This window comes from Phoenix dactylifera, chromosome 2 (assembly GCF_051530095.1).
Source record: "Phoenix dactylifera cultivar Ajwa chromosome 2, Ajwa_hap1_PhDact_Kaust_v1.1, whole genome shotgun sequence".
In the NCBI taxonomy this organism is placed as follows: Eukaryota; Viridiplantae; Streptophyta; class Magnoliopsida; order Arecales; family Arecaceae; genus Phoenix; species Phoenix dactylifera.
This window is the reverse complement of record NC_143191.1, coordinates 58,794,854-58,813,364: the sequence shown is the minus strand read 5'-3', so window position 1 is coordinate 58,813,364 and position 18,511 is coordinate 58,794,854. Positions and strand designations below refer to the sequence as shown.

The 18,511-nt window shown below is 37.5% G+C and overlaps 1 protein-coding gene across 2 annotated transcripts in view; it reads left to right on the top strand.

The window, feature by feature from the left end:
• LOC103697373 (uncharacterized) overlaps positions 1-16,483 on the top strand; it is a 55,972-nt gene extending 39,489 nt beyond the window's left edge. For both annotated transcript variants that reach the window (XM_088717197.2, XM_088717196.2), the window contains exon 7: positions 15,522-16,483. In XM_088717197.2, the coding sequence (XP_088573323.2) occupies positions 15,522-16,219 (698 nt within the window). In that variant the 3' untranslated portion in view covers positions 16,220-16,483. The remainder of the gene's footprint in view (positions 1-15,521) is intronic.
• The last annotated feature ends 2,028 nt before the right edge of the window (positions 16,484-18,511 follow it).

Genomic DNA, 18,511 nt, shown 5'->3' with positions numbered 1-18,511 from the left:
ACTGTCCTTCGTGATGATCCATCGTTAGGAGCAATTCAGGAATTAACTACCTAATGACACATGTTTTAAATTCTCAACTCTTGAAAATATGTGTTATCATCTTATTAATTTCTAGGATGATTCATGGACACAATAACATGAATGAACAAAATGCCCAATTTTATTAATCAATAAAAGGGTCAAGTACAAATTTTATGCCCCAGAATAATTATAATGCGTCTGCCAAATTGGCTTATAGGGCATACTTTTAACAATCTCCCACTTGCACTAAAGCCAATCAAACATATATCTAAGCCCCCATCTTCTCAAGATGTGCTTCTGTCTTCTGCTGACTCAGCTGCTTAGTGAATGGGTCCGCCACATTGTTTGTGGAGTCTACTCTCTGCACCTCTACATACTTCTTTTCGAGGTAGTCGCGTATCAAATGATATCGCCACTCTATGTGCTTGGACTTCTGGTGAGACCTCGGCTCCTTAGCCAGTGCTATGGCTCTATTGTTTGTCGCAGTAGAGTGTGATGGCATCTGAAGACATCACGCCTAACTCTTCAACAAACTTTTTGTACTAGAATGCTTTCTTTACAGCTTCAGAGACGACAATGTACTCAGCTTTCATGGTAGAATCTGCAATGATCGGTTGTTTGGAACTCTTTCAATTTAACGAACCACCATTGCACAAGAACATATATCCTAATGTAGACTTTCTACCATCAATGTCAGACATAAAGTCTGAATCTGTGTATCCTTCTACCTTTAATTCTGATTTTTTTCCAAAGACCAAGAGCATATCCTTAGTTCTTCTTAAGTACTTAAGAATATTCTTTACAGCTGTCTAGTGCTCCTCGTCTGAATTCGACTGATATCTGCTCGTGACACTCACAGCATGTGCTATATCAAGTCGTGTACATAGCATGGCATATATGAGGCTCCCTATAGCCGAAACATAAGGGATCTTGCTCATGCGTTGAATCTCTTCAGATGTGTTGGGGCACATCTTCTTGGAGAGATGAATCCCATGCCTAAGGGGTAGCAATCCTCTTTTAGAGTTTTCCATGCTGAACCTCTTCAGTACTTCCTCTATGTACATTTTCTATTACAGGCCAAGCGTCCTTTTAGATCTATCTCTATAGACCTTAATTTCTAAAATGTAGGATGCTTCCCCAAGGTCTTTCATGGAGAATTCCTTAGACAACCAAAACTTGACCGAAGTTAGCATGGGAATATCATTCCCAATTAGGAGGATATCATCCACATACAATACGACGAATACAACAGCCCTCCCACTAACATTCTTATAAATACATGGTTCCTCTTCATTCTTGATGAAATCAAACGATTTGATTACATCGTTAAAACGAGTGTTCCAACTCCGAGGCGCTTGCTTTAGTCCATAGATGGACCTTTGCAGTTTGCAGACCTTATGATCACCATCATTGGAAGTGAAACCTAAAGGCTGCTTCATATAGATATCTTTCTCAAGATATCCATTTAAGAATGCGGTTTTCACATTCATCTGCCATATCTCATAAGCATGATATGCTACAATGGCAAGCAATATTCGAATGGACTTCAGCATGGCTATAGGTGCAAAGGTTTTCAGATAGTCAATGCCTTCGCGCTGACTATAATCTTTCGCCATTAGCCTTGCCTTATAGGTCTCTACCTTGTCATCCGAACTTAATTTTCTCATGTAGATCCATTCACATCCAATAGGTACTATACCTTAGTGGATCTACTAAGATCCAGACTTGGTTGGAATGCATGGAGTCCATCTCTGACTTTATCGCTTTCAGCCATTTTTTGGAATCGATGTCTAATATCGCCTCATTATAGGTATTGGGATCCTTACCTTGATCCCTATTTTCCACGAGGAACACTTCCTCTACTTTCTCTGTAAGTATACCTAAGTACCTTTCAGGAGAATGGAAAATCCTACTAGATCTACAAGACGGAGGAGGTTCTACATGTATTGGCTTAATATGAATAGGTTCTATAGGCACAGTGGCTCGTTGTTTTTCAGAGACTTTTCCTTCGAGCTTAATTTTCCTCCTACTGCCTTTATCAAGGAACAATTGTTTTTCCAGAAAGACAGCATGTCAGCTCACAAACACTTTATGATCCTCTGGGACGTAAAAATTGTATCCTAATGATTCTTTAGGATATTCTATAAAACGAGCACTAACTATCCTAGCCTCTAATTTGTCTGCCTGTTGTCGCTTGATGTAGGCCGAACATCCCCAAATCTTGAGATGACCAAAACTTGGTTTCGTACCATACCATATCTCATATAGTGTGGTAGAAACAAACTTAAAGAAAATTCTATTCAATATATAAATCGCTGAAAGTAGGGTATCTCCCTAAAGGAATAAGGGTAAATCAGTGAAGCTCATCATTGACCTGATCATATCTAATAGGGTCTGATTCCTTCTCTCTGACACTCTGTTGAGTTGGGGTGTACCAGGAGAGGTCCATTGTGAAACTATACCATTTTCTTTGAGATAATCTCGAAACTCTCCATTAAGGTATTCACCTCCTCGATCTGATCGAAGAACCTTAATGAGTTCTCCTGTTTATTTTTCTACTTCATATCTGAACTCTTTGAACTTTTCAAAAACTTCAGATTTGTATCTCATAAGATATACATACCCATACCGAGAGCAATTATCGACAAATGTTATGAAGTAAGAATAACTTTCCCTAGCCTGCACATCGAATGGGCCGCACACATCAGTGTGTACTAGGGTAAGTATTTCAGTGGACCTCTTCCCGTGTCCTACAAAGGGTTGGCCATTTTTCTTTGAAGGCAGGATTCACAAATTGGATATGACTCGGAAGTCAATGAGCCTAGAAGCCCATGTTTCTCCAATTTGTTTATTCTGTCTTCTTCTATATGGCCAAGCCTGAGGTGCCACAAATACTTTTGATTTATCTCATCTCTAGATCTTTTAGATCCTATAGTGCTCACTGTTTGCTCAGATATATTCACAGATACATCCAAATGTAAGTGATAGAGACTGTCAATCATAAAACCACGTGCAACTATTTTATTTCTCAAATAAATGGAACAATAGTCTTTTTTGAAATTGAATTCAAAATCTTTCTGTGCTAGACAAGATACAGAAATCAAATTTCTACTAGCAGCAGGTACAAAATAACAGTCCCTAAGTATCAAACTAAATCCAGACAATAATCGCAGAGGGTAGGTGCCCATAGCAACAGCAGCAACTCTTGCTCCATTGCCAACCCGGAGCGTTATCGCACCTTCTGTGAGCCTTCTACTTTTCTTTAGACCTTACATAGTAGTGCACAAGTGAGCACTAGAACCAAAATCTATAACCCAACTGAAAGTAGAAGAAACTGTTAGATTAGTTTCAATAATGAGCATATCTGACATACTTTCCAAAGGCGTGTCTTCCTTCTTGCTCTTTATACTCCTATGTAGATTGGACAGTTCCTCTTCCAATGGCCATCTTCGTTGCAATGGAAACACTTTTCCTTGTCTTCGGCCTTTTTTTTTGGAACATCCTTTCTTGGCTTCTTCTCGGTCTTCTGCTTCTTTGCAGACTTCTTCTTTTTCCAGGTAGACTTTCTTTTAAAAGTAGAAATTAACTCGGCAGCGAGAACTGTGTCAACTTGGCAGCGAGAACTGTGCCCCTTGAACTCTTCAAGGCTCCCTCAGTCGTTACCAACATGTTTAACAATTCAAGTTTGGTGCATTCAATCTTGTTCATGTGGTAGTTTACTATAAACTACCTATATGAAAAAGGAAGGGATTGCAGGATCAAATCGGTTTGCAATTTTTTGTGCATGTTCATGCCGAGCTTCTCAAGCTTCTCTAAGTCCTTTATCATGGTCAGACCATGATCATGGACAGACTGCCCATCGCACATCTTGACCTTAAAAAGCCTTTTGGACACTTTAAACCGAGCTGTGCGACTTTGTTCACCATACAACTCTTGCAGGTGATTCAATATGTCCCTGACAGTCTTCATGTTCTCATGCTGGCATTGTAGTTCATTGGACATGGATGCCAAAATGTAGCACCTAACTTTATTGTCATCGTCCGTCCACTTAGCATGCGTCTCACGCTGTTCAGCAGTCGGACGGGCTAGTAACACCGGGATGTCATGGTCCAGTATATACCCTAATTTCTCACAACTTAAAACAATTTTTAAGTTGCGGAGCCAATCCTTATAATTGAGTCCGGTCAATCGATTGTTCTCAAGGATGCGGGTCAAGGAACTAGAAGCTGTCATTTTTATCTGCAGAGAGTAAAAATCCTAGTTAGAATTTTGTACTTGAATTTGAATTTCTATTTGTTTTAGGGACTTTTAAAACAAATATCTCCCACTATTTCCTCGAATCTCCTACACTCTAGTAGAGAAACGAAAATCTGTGACTCTAGGTTTCAAGTGGGGTGCTACGGTCCCACCAATTTACATGTCACCTCACATAATAGTTATTGGTGACACATAAACGATGAGTGTACAACTCTTTGTACAATGCCTCTTAAGCAAGTTGTAGTCTACTTGGTTTCCAAGTCATAAGTACCTCACCTAACAGTTATTGGTCCCATTTCTTGGTTAAGTCAGACCCACCATAATTTCTGCAGAAGTAAAGTCGTCATTAGGTTCTCACATAACAGTTATTTGTCTCCAACCCCACCTTTACCCCCATAACATCTCATGCTAATAGAGAGATCCAGTCTTCCGATGCAACTTGCCCACTGTGTCCAGCCGAGACAAATTAATGCCGGAAAGACCTTAGCAACTCTACTACAGTGGAAGACCTCTAGATTTAATATTAGGTAATCTAGTTTTAGTAATTCCAACTTTGAGCTTTTCATAGGAGGTAGTCGATCAATTGGCCAGGTAAGCAGGTGGAAGGCTCCCCTTACTCAGAGAGTAAGGTCCTAATTAAGTAACCACCTTTAATGCTTTTCTAGACACCAATTAGATCAATTAATCAAATATGGCTAGCTCAATGTATCATTCACTCGACTGATTGAGGAGATTTTAGGTCTCGATTAGGGTTTACATCTTATGTAAATATGAAAATCCTTTCATATGTTATTCGTTTACAACTTATGTAAATGACATATTTGTGTAGGTTTACACCCTATATAAATATGAAACCCTTTCATATGTTATGTGTTTACATCTTATGTAAATGACATATTAGTTTAGGTTTACATCTTATGTAAATGACCTAATCTATTTGAGTTTTTATTCACATCTCATGTAAAGATTGCTTAACATATATACATCTCATGCATATATCAATTTCCTTTTAAGCATAAGCCTAAACAAAATTATCCTTTAATGATCATGAATCCATGATTTGATCATATCTTATACATCTCATGCATATATCAATTTTCTTTTAAGCATTGGCATGAATAGAAAATTATTTTTTTATGATCATGAATCTTTGATTGAGCCTTATCACATGCATCTCATGCATATAATTTCATATTTGAAAGTTTTAATTATAATATGCTATCAACTGAAATTTTGATCATGCAAGACACAATTTTAATTTTTGCAATCTCATTGTTAATTAAAAACAGCATGCAAGATCAAGATTTTAAAACAAAAATCTGCATGCTGAAATATGAAATTTCAGCACGCAGAAATTTCAGCAAGCATATAAATCGCAATCCAACCGTCGGAACGATCAAAACCTCTAATGTGTGCGACCGCATAAGTTCTATTCTATCTGGTAGTGAGATATATTGTGGTCTCCATCACAATATCATTGAAACTCTTTTCAATGGGTTGCAACAATTTCAACTCTTCTCTTCAGGGTTCACTGATCAAGTGAATGTCTTCGAGTTTCACAATCCACTAGTGACACCTAGCAGTATATAGTGGCAACCTAGCAGAATGGAATAGATGAACCTCTATATGCGGTTAGCGTATGATACAGTACCTCTATCGTGGATTCTGACAAGATGGAGGCTATAGATAACTCGTCAAACTCCATCGTCTGTCTTATGTCAAATTTATTTAACTAAAGTTCGAGATTGGAAAACTCTTTTTCCAAAACTGCCCTGGCCAAGGTCTTTTTCCAACCTAGTCTATCAAGGTTGATAGATCCTATCTAGATGCAACCCTAATCCGACAGTGAACCTATGTAGCCAATTTGCACCACAAGAATTCTTAGGGCCCATTATTTATGTGCTCGTCAAACTACAGCAATCTCACCGTGATTAGCTGAAGCATCGCAGGTCTAAGTACTAGTCATACAACTGCAGCATCAAGTAAGTCACTGACAAGTGAATGGACATCCAAGTGACTTCTTGCTTTGTTCACGCTCAGTACCTTTGTTCTCTAACAAGCACTTGCACAATCACTCCAGTATTCCCACACTGTAGACTCAAGACTCGTCTATCAAGAAAAATGATCTATGTAATAATCTCATCGGATCGATCACCGTCCTTCGTGATGATCTATCGATTTGGAGCAATTCAGGAATTAACTACCTAATGACACGTCTTAAATTCTTAACTCTTGAGAATGTGTTATCATCTTATTAATTCCTACGACGATTCATGGACACATAATAACATGAATGAACAAAATGCCCAATTTTATTAATCAATAAAATGGTCAAGTACACATTTTATATCCTAGAACAATTACAATGCATCTGCTAAATTGGCTTCTAGGGCATACTTCTAACAAAACCATTGCCCTAATCTATGGGGTTCATCATAAATATGAGATGCTGCAAATGATGAAATATAATACTTTTTTTATTTATAATTAAAATGTTATATACATGATCTGGAAAAAACAAGAAACCCTATCGCAATACATATTGCGGTTGGCTTGTAGGGCACTATTCTTTCTTTCTCCCACTTGCACTAAAGCCAATCGCTCTTAAACTTTAACTCCATACAATCGAGGTGGCGATCAAACTGCTGCTGAGGTAAAGCCTTAGTGAATGGGTCTGCTAGGTTGTTCTTTGTAGATATCTTGTCTCTCGACAATCTCTCGAACGAGGTGGAAGCGTCTTAGAATGTGTTTGACTGTCATATCAAAATAGATATTCCAACTCCTCGATGCTTGCTTTAATCCATAAATGGATTTCTTAAGCTTACATACTTGATTTGTTCTCCCACTTGAAACAAATTCGTCTGGCTGAGTTATGTAAACTTCTTTCTCAATATGACCATTAAGGAAGGCGATTTTAGCATCCATTTGCCAGATTTCATAATCATAGTATGCAGCTATTGCAAGCAAAATCCGAATAGATTTAAGCATGGCAACTGGTGAAAAAGTTTCATCATAGTCAATTTCTTGCTTTTGCCTGAAACTTTTTGCCACCAATCTGGCCTTATAGGTTTCTACTTGGCCATTTACTCCAATTTTTTTCTTATAGACCCACTTGCAATCTATAGGGTTTACACCCTCTAGTGCATCAACCAAAGTCCATACTTGGTTGGTGTACATTGAGTCTATCTCGAATTTTATGGCCTCTAGCCATTTGTCAGAGTCCCTACTCATGACAGCTTCAAAATAGGTCAGAGGATCATCGTTCTCAACGATGTGGGCTTCATCATTCTCAATGATAAACCCATACCTCTTAGGTGCTCTTCGCACTCTATCTAACCTTTGGAGAGGAGATGTGTATTGTGGTTGTACCTCATCCATGGATACATCTGTTTGAGGAATATCTTGTATTTCCATTTGTAGGTCTTGAACTTCTTCAAGTTCAATTCTTCTATCCTTGCCCTTTTCTAGGATAGACTCTTTCTCTAAGAAAGTGGCATGCTTACTAACAAAGATCTTTTGTTCAGTAAGATGATAGAAGAGGTATCCTATACTTTATGACAATCTACAAATACACACTTATCTGATCTAGCACTTAGCTTGTGTCCAAAATTTCTTTTGACATAAGCTTGACAGCCCCATATCTTAAGGTACTTAAGATTTGGCTTCTTACCTCTTCATATCTCATATGGAGTGCTAGATACAGATTTAGAAGGTACTCTGTTTAATACATATGCAGTAGTCTCTAGGGCAAAACTCCAGAAGAAAATAGGAAGGTCTGTAAAGCATATCGTGGACCGTACCATATTTAATAGAGTACGATTCCTCCTTTCTGCTGCACCATTTAACTGTGGCGTATACGGAGGTGTCCATTCAGAGAGAATATCCTTTTCTTTAAGATGATTTAAAAACTCAATAGAAAGGTATTCACCTTTTCGATCTGATCGAAGGATTTTAATATTCTTTCCAGTTTGTTTTTCAACCATACTTTGATACTCTTTAAACTTATCAAAGGCTTCGAATTTATGTTCATAAGATACACACATCCAAACCTTGATAAATCATCAATGAATGTGATGAAGTAAGAGTATCCACCTTTAGTTGGAGTTGTCATAGGACCACATACATCTATATGCACAAGTCCTAATAACTCATTTGCCCTTTCTCCATGTCCAGTGAATGGAGACTTGGTCATTTTTCCAATAAGATAAGATTCACAAGTTTCTAATGATTTATTATCATAAGGATCAAAGAACTCTCCTTTGTACAACTTGTTTATTCTTGATTCACTTATGTGACCAAGTCGGCAATGCCAAAGAAGGGTGTTATTCACCTCTTCTCTCTTTCTTTTGTTGCTTTTATCAATATGATAGATATTGTTATTAAGAGACAGAACTAGAAGACCATTTTTCATAATGCTATTGCAATAAAATTTATTAGAAAAAGAAATAGAGCAACCATTGCTCTTTACATTAATTTCAAATTTTCCTTTAATAATAAAGGAATAGAAATTACATTTCTAATAATTTTTGGCATATAATAACAGTCTACCAACTCCAAGAGCTTGCCCGATGGCAACTCCAATCTGTAGGTTCCAACAGCTTCAGCCTGGTGGACTCTCCTCCAACGCCATAAAGCTCGAAGTCATCTTTCTTCAAACTCTAATTCTCTATAGTCCATGTAATGGCTTGCATATATGAGAACCACATCCGGTATCCAATACCCATGAATTTGAATTTGAAGAACTAAATGATAAACTGGCATGTAATATAAACATATCTTTTGATGCAACTTTTGCATCAGGATTTACAATTGCAAGAAAACTCTTGCAATTCCTTTTCTAGTGGCCTTCCTTGCTGCAATGGAAACAAGTACTTGATCCGGAGATTTTCTTTCCTTTCTTCCTCTTCATCTTGCTACTTTTAGGGTTCAATCTTTTCTTAGAACCCTTACAGTCTGACCTCCTTTTATCTATAAGGAGTGGACCCTTTTCTCTCTTAATATGAGTCTCAGTTGTTTGAGCATATTCAACAGCTCAGGCAAAGAGGTATTCAGTTTGTTCATGTGAAAATTCACAACAAACTGAGAGAAGGATTCAGGGAGTGACTGTAGGATCAAATCCTGACTTAGCTCACCATCCATAGCAAAACCTAATTGACTCAATCTAGTGATCAAGTCAATAACCATAAAAACATGGTTTTGCATGGATGTCCATTCATTCATCCTTGTGCGGAATAACTGCTTAAATATCTCATATCTAACAGTTCTACTTTGGTCTCCATACAGCTCCTTTAAATTAAGAAGTATAGAGAGAGTATCCATGTTATCATGCTGCCTTTGCAATTCATTACTCATGGAGGCCAGCATGATACACTTGACAGTCAAACTGTCATTCTTCCACACTTGTGTGTAGCAACTTCTTCTGTAGCATCATCCCCTAATGATCCAATATCAAGGGTTTTGAGGATATAAGAAAGTTTCTCCTGAGTGAGAACAATCTTAAGATTCCTCAACCAGTCCACATAGTCCGGACCAGTCAACTTGTTGGCATCCAAGATGCCTCTTAGTGATAGTGAAGAAGCCATTAATTCAGAATTAATTCTACATAAGCAAAGAACAAAACTAACATAAGCAGACCAATCATGATGACATATATACAATTAGATAAGGACTTTTATCTAATTGTTACTCCCACCATTTTTATCGAATATCATAGCCCTCTCCTATGATAAACGAGAAAATCCTAATTAATTAAATTTTTTTTAGTAGGGTTGAGATCCTAATTCCTCATAAAAGTCTTGTGTTAGCACAACAAATCTTTATGAGTTCAAAGGTAGGAAACTCTTTCCAATTGCATCTCATGCAATTCTCAACATTATCTTATCCTCTAAAACACTTATAGCCTTGTGTTAACACAACAAACTATAATGTTTTAATTAAGTCAAACCCTTCATTTCCATACAGTCATATTTGAATAATGTTATCCTTGTGTTAGCACAACAAAGTAACATATTAAAATATGCCACAAGCATCTTAATGCACCAAGACAATATTATATCAGTTTCCATAGCAAGCCTTGTGTTAGCACAACAAACTAGCATAAATTTTGATAAAATAGTGTCGAGGCATGAAGGAAGGCTAGGAGTAGTGTTTTTTCAACATTAAGCTATACATAAAAGATAATTAATCAAATTGGCCAGGTAAGTAGGTGGGAGGCTCCCCGTGCTTTCGCAACGGTCCTAATTAACCACCTTTGATACTTTCCTAGACACCAATTGATCAATTGATCCAAAATGGGTCAGCTTAAAGTATTTTGCACTACGACTTAATATAATTTTTATGAAGGCTTTCTGGTCTCTTGCACATTCTATAAATGTAACACATACATATGTAGCATTTCTAATGTAACATAGCAAGGAGTGTGAACATGCTTTAAGACATTTGAACAATATAACATTGCTATCTCATAGCATATAACAATCATATAATATTGCTTTCTCAGCATTTTTATAAACATGCTACAACATATAACAATGCTATCTCATAGCAAATTATAAATCCTACATCATGCATGTTCATTTGATTGAACCAATAAAGGTAAACTCTGTACCACTGTAGGGTTTTGATATGATATTAAGGGGTTGCGGAAGCGCGGGATTTCAAAAATTTCTTAATAAAATTTCGTTACATCAAATCCTTATGAACCAAGATCACCTTAATGAAAACAATCAAATAAATAAATATAAATATAGGAATAGAGGAATACCTTCAACGCTATATCCAATATGCAGAATTTTTACTAGGTGCCCAAGTGTTCACCCTCCAACGTTGATCCACACAGGAACTGGGTTCAAGACTCTAGCTCCAAAGAACTTGATCCTTGATGTTGAATTCTTCCAAAGAACTCTAATGACTTGCTTTCCTTCCTTTCTAATTTTCTTCTTTTTTCTAAATCTCCTTCTAAGCTATTTGTCCTAAAGAAGACCCTCTTATCTTGGCTTAGGACAACCTAAAAGAGAGATGTTAGAAAGAAAGAAGACTTGTAAGAAAGAAGGAATAAGAGAGAGAGTTGGATTGATTGAAACACCGGGATCGCACTCCCTTTTATAGGTGGCGTAGGGATGCATCACCAAAAGATGCATCCCATCCATTCACCCATCAGGGGGCATGTGATCCAAAGGGACCGCCTCATGAGAAGAGGCGTATCTTGGAAGGGATGTGATAAGGATGAAAAGGGCGCCTCATCCTTATCTATCCACCGCATGATAAGAAGAGCGCCTTATCAAAAATCCTGCGGTCTTCCTCCTCACATCATCACGCCCCTATGAAGCCTCATTACTCAGCCAATTATGTCCCCATCCAATGGTAGACATCATGATCCAATGGCTATGATTTAAGGCGCCATCAAGAAGGGAGTTTTGTCATCATCCAACGACTTGATGATGATCCAAGGGCTCCAATCCAAGGCGCCACATCATGATCCCATTATATCTTCATCCAATGGTTGATGAAGATCAAATGGTTATGATTAAAGTCCCTATCTAACCCGATCCATTTGGGTTCAAACTAACTCACCGTTATGTCTTCATCCAACGGTTGATAGAGATCTAATGGTCAAAAGTGAATATGTCATCAAATCTAATCCAGTTAGATTCAAACCAAGCCAATTAGGTGCCAACTCTTGGCAAACACATATTAGGATATGATCTAATCAAATAGATCAATCCAAATCAAGAATCAAATGCAAATCCAATTCGAATCAGAAGCTAAGGTTTGCAATACGTGCTAACATGTTTATCTTGCAAACATGATCTAATCTAATTAGATCCTTGATCAATTTTCTTGTGTGTGACCCATTGGGTTCCATACTTAGCCAGCAATAGGTACGGGTGTAAGTTGACCTAACTTGATTAGAACTCTTCTAATTGATTTAGGTACAAATTGTGCGAATCTGAACTTAACAATTAGAATCCTTTCTAATTGGTGATCAAATTAAATTCTTTAATTCGATCAAACCTACAAGACAAGATTGACGTCTAGTAACGTATCATGTCTAACCGAAAGATATAAAATTTGGTAGAAATACGAAATATACCTTTCAGTGGCAAGTTACCGTGCAATTCAATCCTTCAATCAAACTGCATCCCGAATATGTATATGAGTATGGATCTATGTCAAACTCCATTACATATTCGTGTTTCTCTCAATCTTCTAATGATAATTCGAATAATGAAACATTAGAAACTCTTTCTAATTTTTATTTTACTTTGATCAAAGATTTTCTGAATTATCATATGATTGGAGTAAGTAGGATGCGGTTTTCTCTTACTAAAAGTGATTGATTTCTTGTCGACCTACTCATAACCTTCGTACACAATTCACCATATGCGGAAGACCCCGTGCACAATTTAATGTCATGGATGAGAGTAAACCAAAACATGAATTCATGTGCACAAGATACCATGGTGATCTCAGGTCAAAGGATCAGTTGCACAACTCCCACTAAGAAAATCATCTTTTGATATGTAAGTAAGACTCCATAAGATATTCTCTTGGCAGGTTAATTCAGTGAACTCATTCCTCTAATGAGCACCTACATCTTTGTATTAGTGTCTTCACATAAGTAATTGTGAGATCAATCACCCTCTGCATCGAGCATACATAAGATGTGCCAGTCTTACCGGTAGCATTGATCTCCGACTCAATGTACCAACAACTAGGAATATCTTAGATTAGGGTTTTAGGATTTTAGGTCTCACTGGCATGATCTCATCATAGCCCTAAAAACATTGCCCTAATCTATGGGGTTCATCATAAATATGAGATGCAGCAAATGATGAAACATAATGCCTTTTTATTTATAATCAAAATGTCATGTACATGATCTGGAAAAAACAAAAGAAACTCTATCGCAATACAGATTGCGGTTGGTTTGTAGGGCACTATTCTTTCAGTAGGAGTCTGATTCCATAAGGTTTTTGCCCTCGCTTTGATCCCTGATTATACTAAGCCTTGTCTTGCAAGCATCGTCTCGACTGCCTAGAGGCCTGTGCTCCAACCTAGGATGGGCTGTTATAGGGTAGCAAGTAGAGAGTAGCCCCTCCATCTTAAAAAAGAAGGGTATTCTGCATAGTTATATATGTAAAGTTATTATAAGATACTTGTTCAAAAGCAGCAGTGCCAAAATATGGCGGAAATTGTTTTACAAAATTATAGAATTTGGATTTTTTTTCTTTTTTGGTAGTAAGAAAGTTCAGCTTTTACTGCTAACCTAACACATCAAATTTGGGGCTTTGCCAATTTTTCTGTTGGGATCACAACAGTGGATCACTCTCTTAACAATGATAAGAACTGTTTATCTTGCTGTCATATAAGACTAAACTCTGGTTTTAACTTCTCAGTTTGTAGGATAGGAATTACATTGCTTGAAGACACTGGATGATTTATTTTGAGATGCGTATTTTACTTACAAACATGCAGAAAGATGAGTAGAAATCCACAACAGGAATTTTAATAGTTTGATAAAAAAATTTAAAAACTCACCCATGCAAGTCTATGACCTTCACTGTTACCACACCTGGCCCTAAATGACCTAGCAGCACATGTGCAATAGGCCAACATATAGAAACAAAATAAAATCTTTTTTTTATCAAAATAAGATGCTCTTACGGAGCCATTATGATATTAATACACAAATTGATTCCTTCTAAATCAATTGGTCATGAATGCCTTTCATTATGAGGTTGATTTTGAAGTGGTTTTGAGTTGAGAAAAGAAGAGACTGGAGAGATTTGAACAGGATGAAGTCTGGAATTCATTAGTAAGAGCCTTTCTATTCATGATGGGGATTCTTTCCAACAAAAAATTGCTTGTCGACAGCCCATTGAAATATTCATATTTTAGATCAGGTCAACTGGTTATTTAGTTTTTGATCTATCTTGAACAATTGTTCCCGATAGTTTGGGGGATAGGCAAGCTTAGCTGCGCATAGTTCAAGGGATTACATTTATCAAACACAGATATGATCCCATGTAAGAATCAAGTATAGATTTGATTTCTGGTAGCAAAGGAGGGGGATGTAAAAGGGGTAAAAAGGATGAAGCAAGAGAAGATACTGGAAAGAGACTTGTCTGATAGATGACTTCTTTTGGCTCTTAGATCCTATTGCTGATAGGATTGGTTTTAAAGAGATGGATGGTGGGAGAGTCGGGAAGGGAGCGTAGTCTCTCGAGGAGACTAATTTAGGCGAAAGGATTCTGTTTGGACAATTGTGATGTATTTTATTGAATCTAATAGACTTGATTTGTTCTGGACATGCGTGTGTATCCTGATTTGTTCATTGATGTTGATTATTAATTGTATATATTGATTACATGGGCAATTAATTAAATTACATTAAATGGTATTTGTCGTTCGATTTAATACTTTCTTCTTGAACTTCACTAGCTAACATTCCATCAGGTCTGTGTCATAATTTTGTTATAAAATCTCTTGGTTGAAATCATTTTGCCACCGGAGAGGCAATGTGGCTAATAATGGGAGATACCAGGATTGAGTTAATCCATTTTCACTCTAATTTTAATTAATTTGACCGCTTGAATGAATCATCATTCTGATATGTGGTTCAAGGCATGGTGGATATTCGACATGCGCTACTTGCCTTTACACAAAAACTGTAAGTTGTATGCCTAGTGTTTAGCCTACCACAAACGTAAATCAGTTTTTTCTTGCATTTGTGTGCCTATTTGTTGCATGTTTAATACGCTTGTGAATCTCCGTGCAGCTTAGTTCTTAATATAGAAGTATGTCTATGATAGTGTTTTTCAAGAGAAATTAAGACAAGTTATCAGCATGCAATAGATTATCAGAAGGTGGTTGCTATAAAATTAATATAGGTTTGCACATCACATTAATTAGCAATGACACTTAAGCATCTCTTTTTTGAGATAGTGGATAGAGAAATTAAAGACTTGCCATTGATGGGAAACTAAGATTATAAGGGAAACATGGTGAAGGAATATCATTTGTTCCCTAATAAATATCTAATGAGTCTTTAAAATATTCTTTGCTGAAAGTTGAATGAACTGCTTTGTTGTAAAGAAAAGCCTGATGTGCTGCTTTTTAGTTTTCTTTGAAGATGCCTGGGTTTGAAATTTTGATTCTATTTTGGCAAGATGGAATTGGTTCTTTGTTTTTTAATAGCAATGGCAGTTTATATGATGATTGTCCACAATTGTGGGTTTCAGGTTTCAGGAACACAAGCAGTCAAATTTCTGCATCGTACACATCTGATGGGAGGTATGTCGTGTGTGCAAGTGAGGACTCCCATGTGTATATATGGAAGCGAGATCCAGCACGCAGCTTAGGTGCTGGAGGGAAAAGCAAAGGTTGGAGTACAACCCGATCTCACGAGCACTTCTTTTGTAAAGATGTCTCAGTCGCAATCCCATGGCCTGGCAATGGAAGCAACTTTGGACCAACATCGCCATCTGTGCCACTGTGGTCTAGAAGGTATACTCATGAACAGGGCGAGAGCAGCGATTCCCAAATATCCATCACCTCTGAGGATAACTTCCCCATCAGCAGGAGCCATTACCTGCCGCTTCCTAAGAAGAATTCCCCGGAACAGACACTTCCCTGTGCAGATGAGCGCAACATCTCTCACTTGGGACCAGAAATTGGTAGTGGGTCATTTGTTTCAGCTTGTTCTTCTTCAATGCGGTCTGGTGCAGTTTCCTCTTCGATATCAGATTCTGGCACCTTTTCATCGTCCCTGTCATCTTGGGGATGGTCTGTTGGGGGCAGCAATAGGACCAGCAATATCGGTGCCGCAAATGCGTGGGGTCTAGTAGTAGTGACAGCTAGTCTGGGAGGGGATATCAGGATATACCAAAATTTTGGCCTGCCACTTCGGCTTAGCCGTCAAACCAATTTATTCTATTAAATTACTCCCAGCTGTGCTGACGTGCCCAACTCTATTTTTTCCAGATGTTGGAGATCCTGCAGTCCACTTGCAGTCGTACAGGATCAGCCTTGTAATGTTGTGCGTGAGGGATGTGAACTTTGAGGTTCTAGGACATGTTCAGGCCCGATGTGGCAGAACTGGCTCGTTCACCAAGCATATTGTATCAGCCAAAACCGCACATTACAAAGCGCTGCTTTTTCGCATATATCTGAATGATCATCAACTTGGTCTTAAGACGTAAAATTCAGCTGCAAGATTGCTATTTGCATTTTTGTGATCAGAGAACAAGACCCAGCCGCTCACCCGTCAAAAATTCTATCCACATGGATCTGTCCGTTACAAGAATTTCTGAATAATTTGATGCACCTCTTTTTGCTTCATCATGGTGACCGCACATTGCCGGCAGGTCAAGTGGACAAGCATAAGGGGCCCGTGGGCACAACCTTGACAAGAATAGTAGAACAGATGATCCTCAGCATCATGCTAAATGCTAAGGGCAGGTACTAGAGCATAAAGATGTGTGAGCGTCGAGCGATCAAGTAGAACTGGTATTCCTGGCTTTTAGGCTGTGTTTAGATGGCAAATAGCTAATAAGGGAATAAATAAACTAAATCATCAGAATCACTCTCTAATCAGATAATTATAGTTTAGAATTATTTACTGTTTAATTGACATTCTGAGATACAATAGAATATGTTGTAGGAAAAAAAATGACAAAAGCAGAGAGAGAAGTCTACAGATTGAGAGACATTGGCCAATTAAATTTGCCAATTTTTGATCATTCATCTCTCATTCTTCTGGTTGCGTGTACCAGGAAAGAGGTATTTGTGGATTTTCACTAATTAAGATGAGATAAAGGATGGGGATGGGGAATGCTCGGGATCCTAGGGAACTACCAGTTCCCGCTCATACATAGTTTGCTTGGAACAAAAATTCTATGGTGGGCGCACTAGAGTATCGTATAGGGCAGGCTTTCTATTTTGCTATGTTTTTTCTGACGCTAAGAGGAAATCCCAAAGTTAAATCAAGATGGGATTCCTCCTACTAATAGAGTTCATTTTCATGACTTGAAATAATAAAAAAGGGCTACATGATATACCATACACAATGCATGTCGGATGATATGCATCTAGCAAAATAATTATCTAGCATTCCGATACATCTTCAAATAAATCCATACATAGTGTCAAGAATATGGTATTCACCAGTACATACTATATGGCCAAGTGGTACACTTATAGTACAATAGTCATCCAGCATCTTAATATACGCATCTAAGTAAATCGATATATAATTTACAGAACATGGTGTTACTAATATATAGTATATTGTCAAGTGATATATACCTAACAAACTAGTCATCCAGTATCTTCATACCTATCTTTAGATAAATCGATACATAATTATGAAAGCATAGTTTTCACCTAGTGCACAGTACATATTTAGATGAAATACACTCATCGATTTTTCAATATATACTCCAGTAGCAACCCAATACATATCTCTAAATAAATTAATACACAGTTTCCAAAATATAGTATTCACCAATGCATAGTATATAATCTGATGATAAATACTTAGCAATATATTCATCCAATGTCCTAATATACACCTTCAGAAAAATTGATATATAATTTTCAGAATATGATATTCACCGGTATATACTATATAGCTAGGTGACATGCCTAGGAAAATAGTTATCCAGCATCTTATTATACGTTTCTAGATAAATCAATACATAGTTTTCGGATTATTATATTTACCAGTATATAGTATTTGACCAGATGATACACACTTGTTGGTTTTATGATATATACCATAAACTTTTTTGATCTTAGAAAAAAAAGAGGGATTTGGAGAAGGAAAAAGGGACTCAAGGAAGGAAGGTCTTATGGATGAAAGAGATGGCTTGATAAGAAAGAAAACAGATGGAGAGAGGCTTGACAAGGAAGCACAGAGGATACAGGCGAATGGTTTCTTTGCACACACCCTTTTTTTTTGTTTATTTTTTTTAAAGTCACAGGATTGATAGGCTCTATTAGTAGCAGGAGTCCCGTTCAGAAATGACTTTTAGATTTTTGTACGTTTGCTTGAAGTGTCTGGGGGATCGGTGGTTCCAAGCGTCAAATACCATGGTTGACATTTATCAATGAATCAAGGTGGGATAAGGGACCAAGATTGTTCTGCTTCCAGACTGGGCCTTGGACTCCCTTTGTTGCTTATCTCCTTTCAGGATAGTCTCTTGCATCGGTTAGTCCGGCACCAAACAGG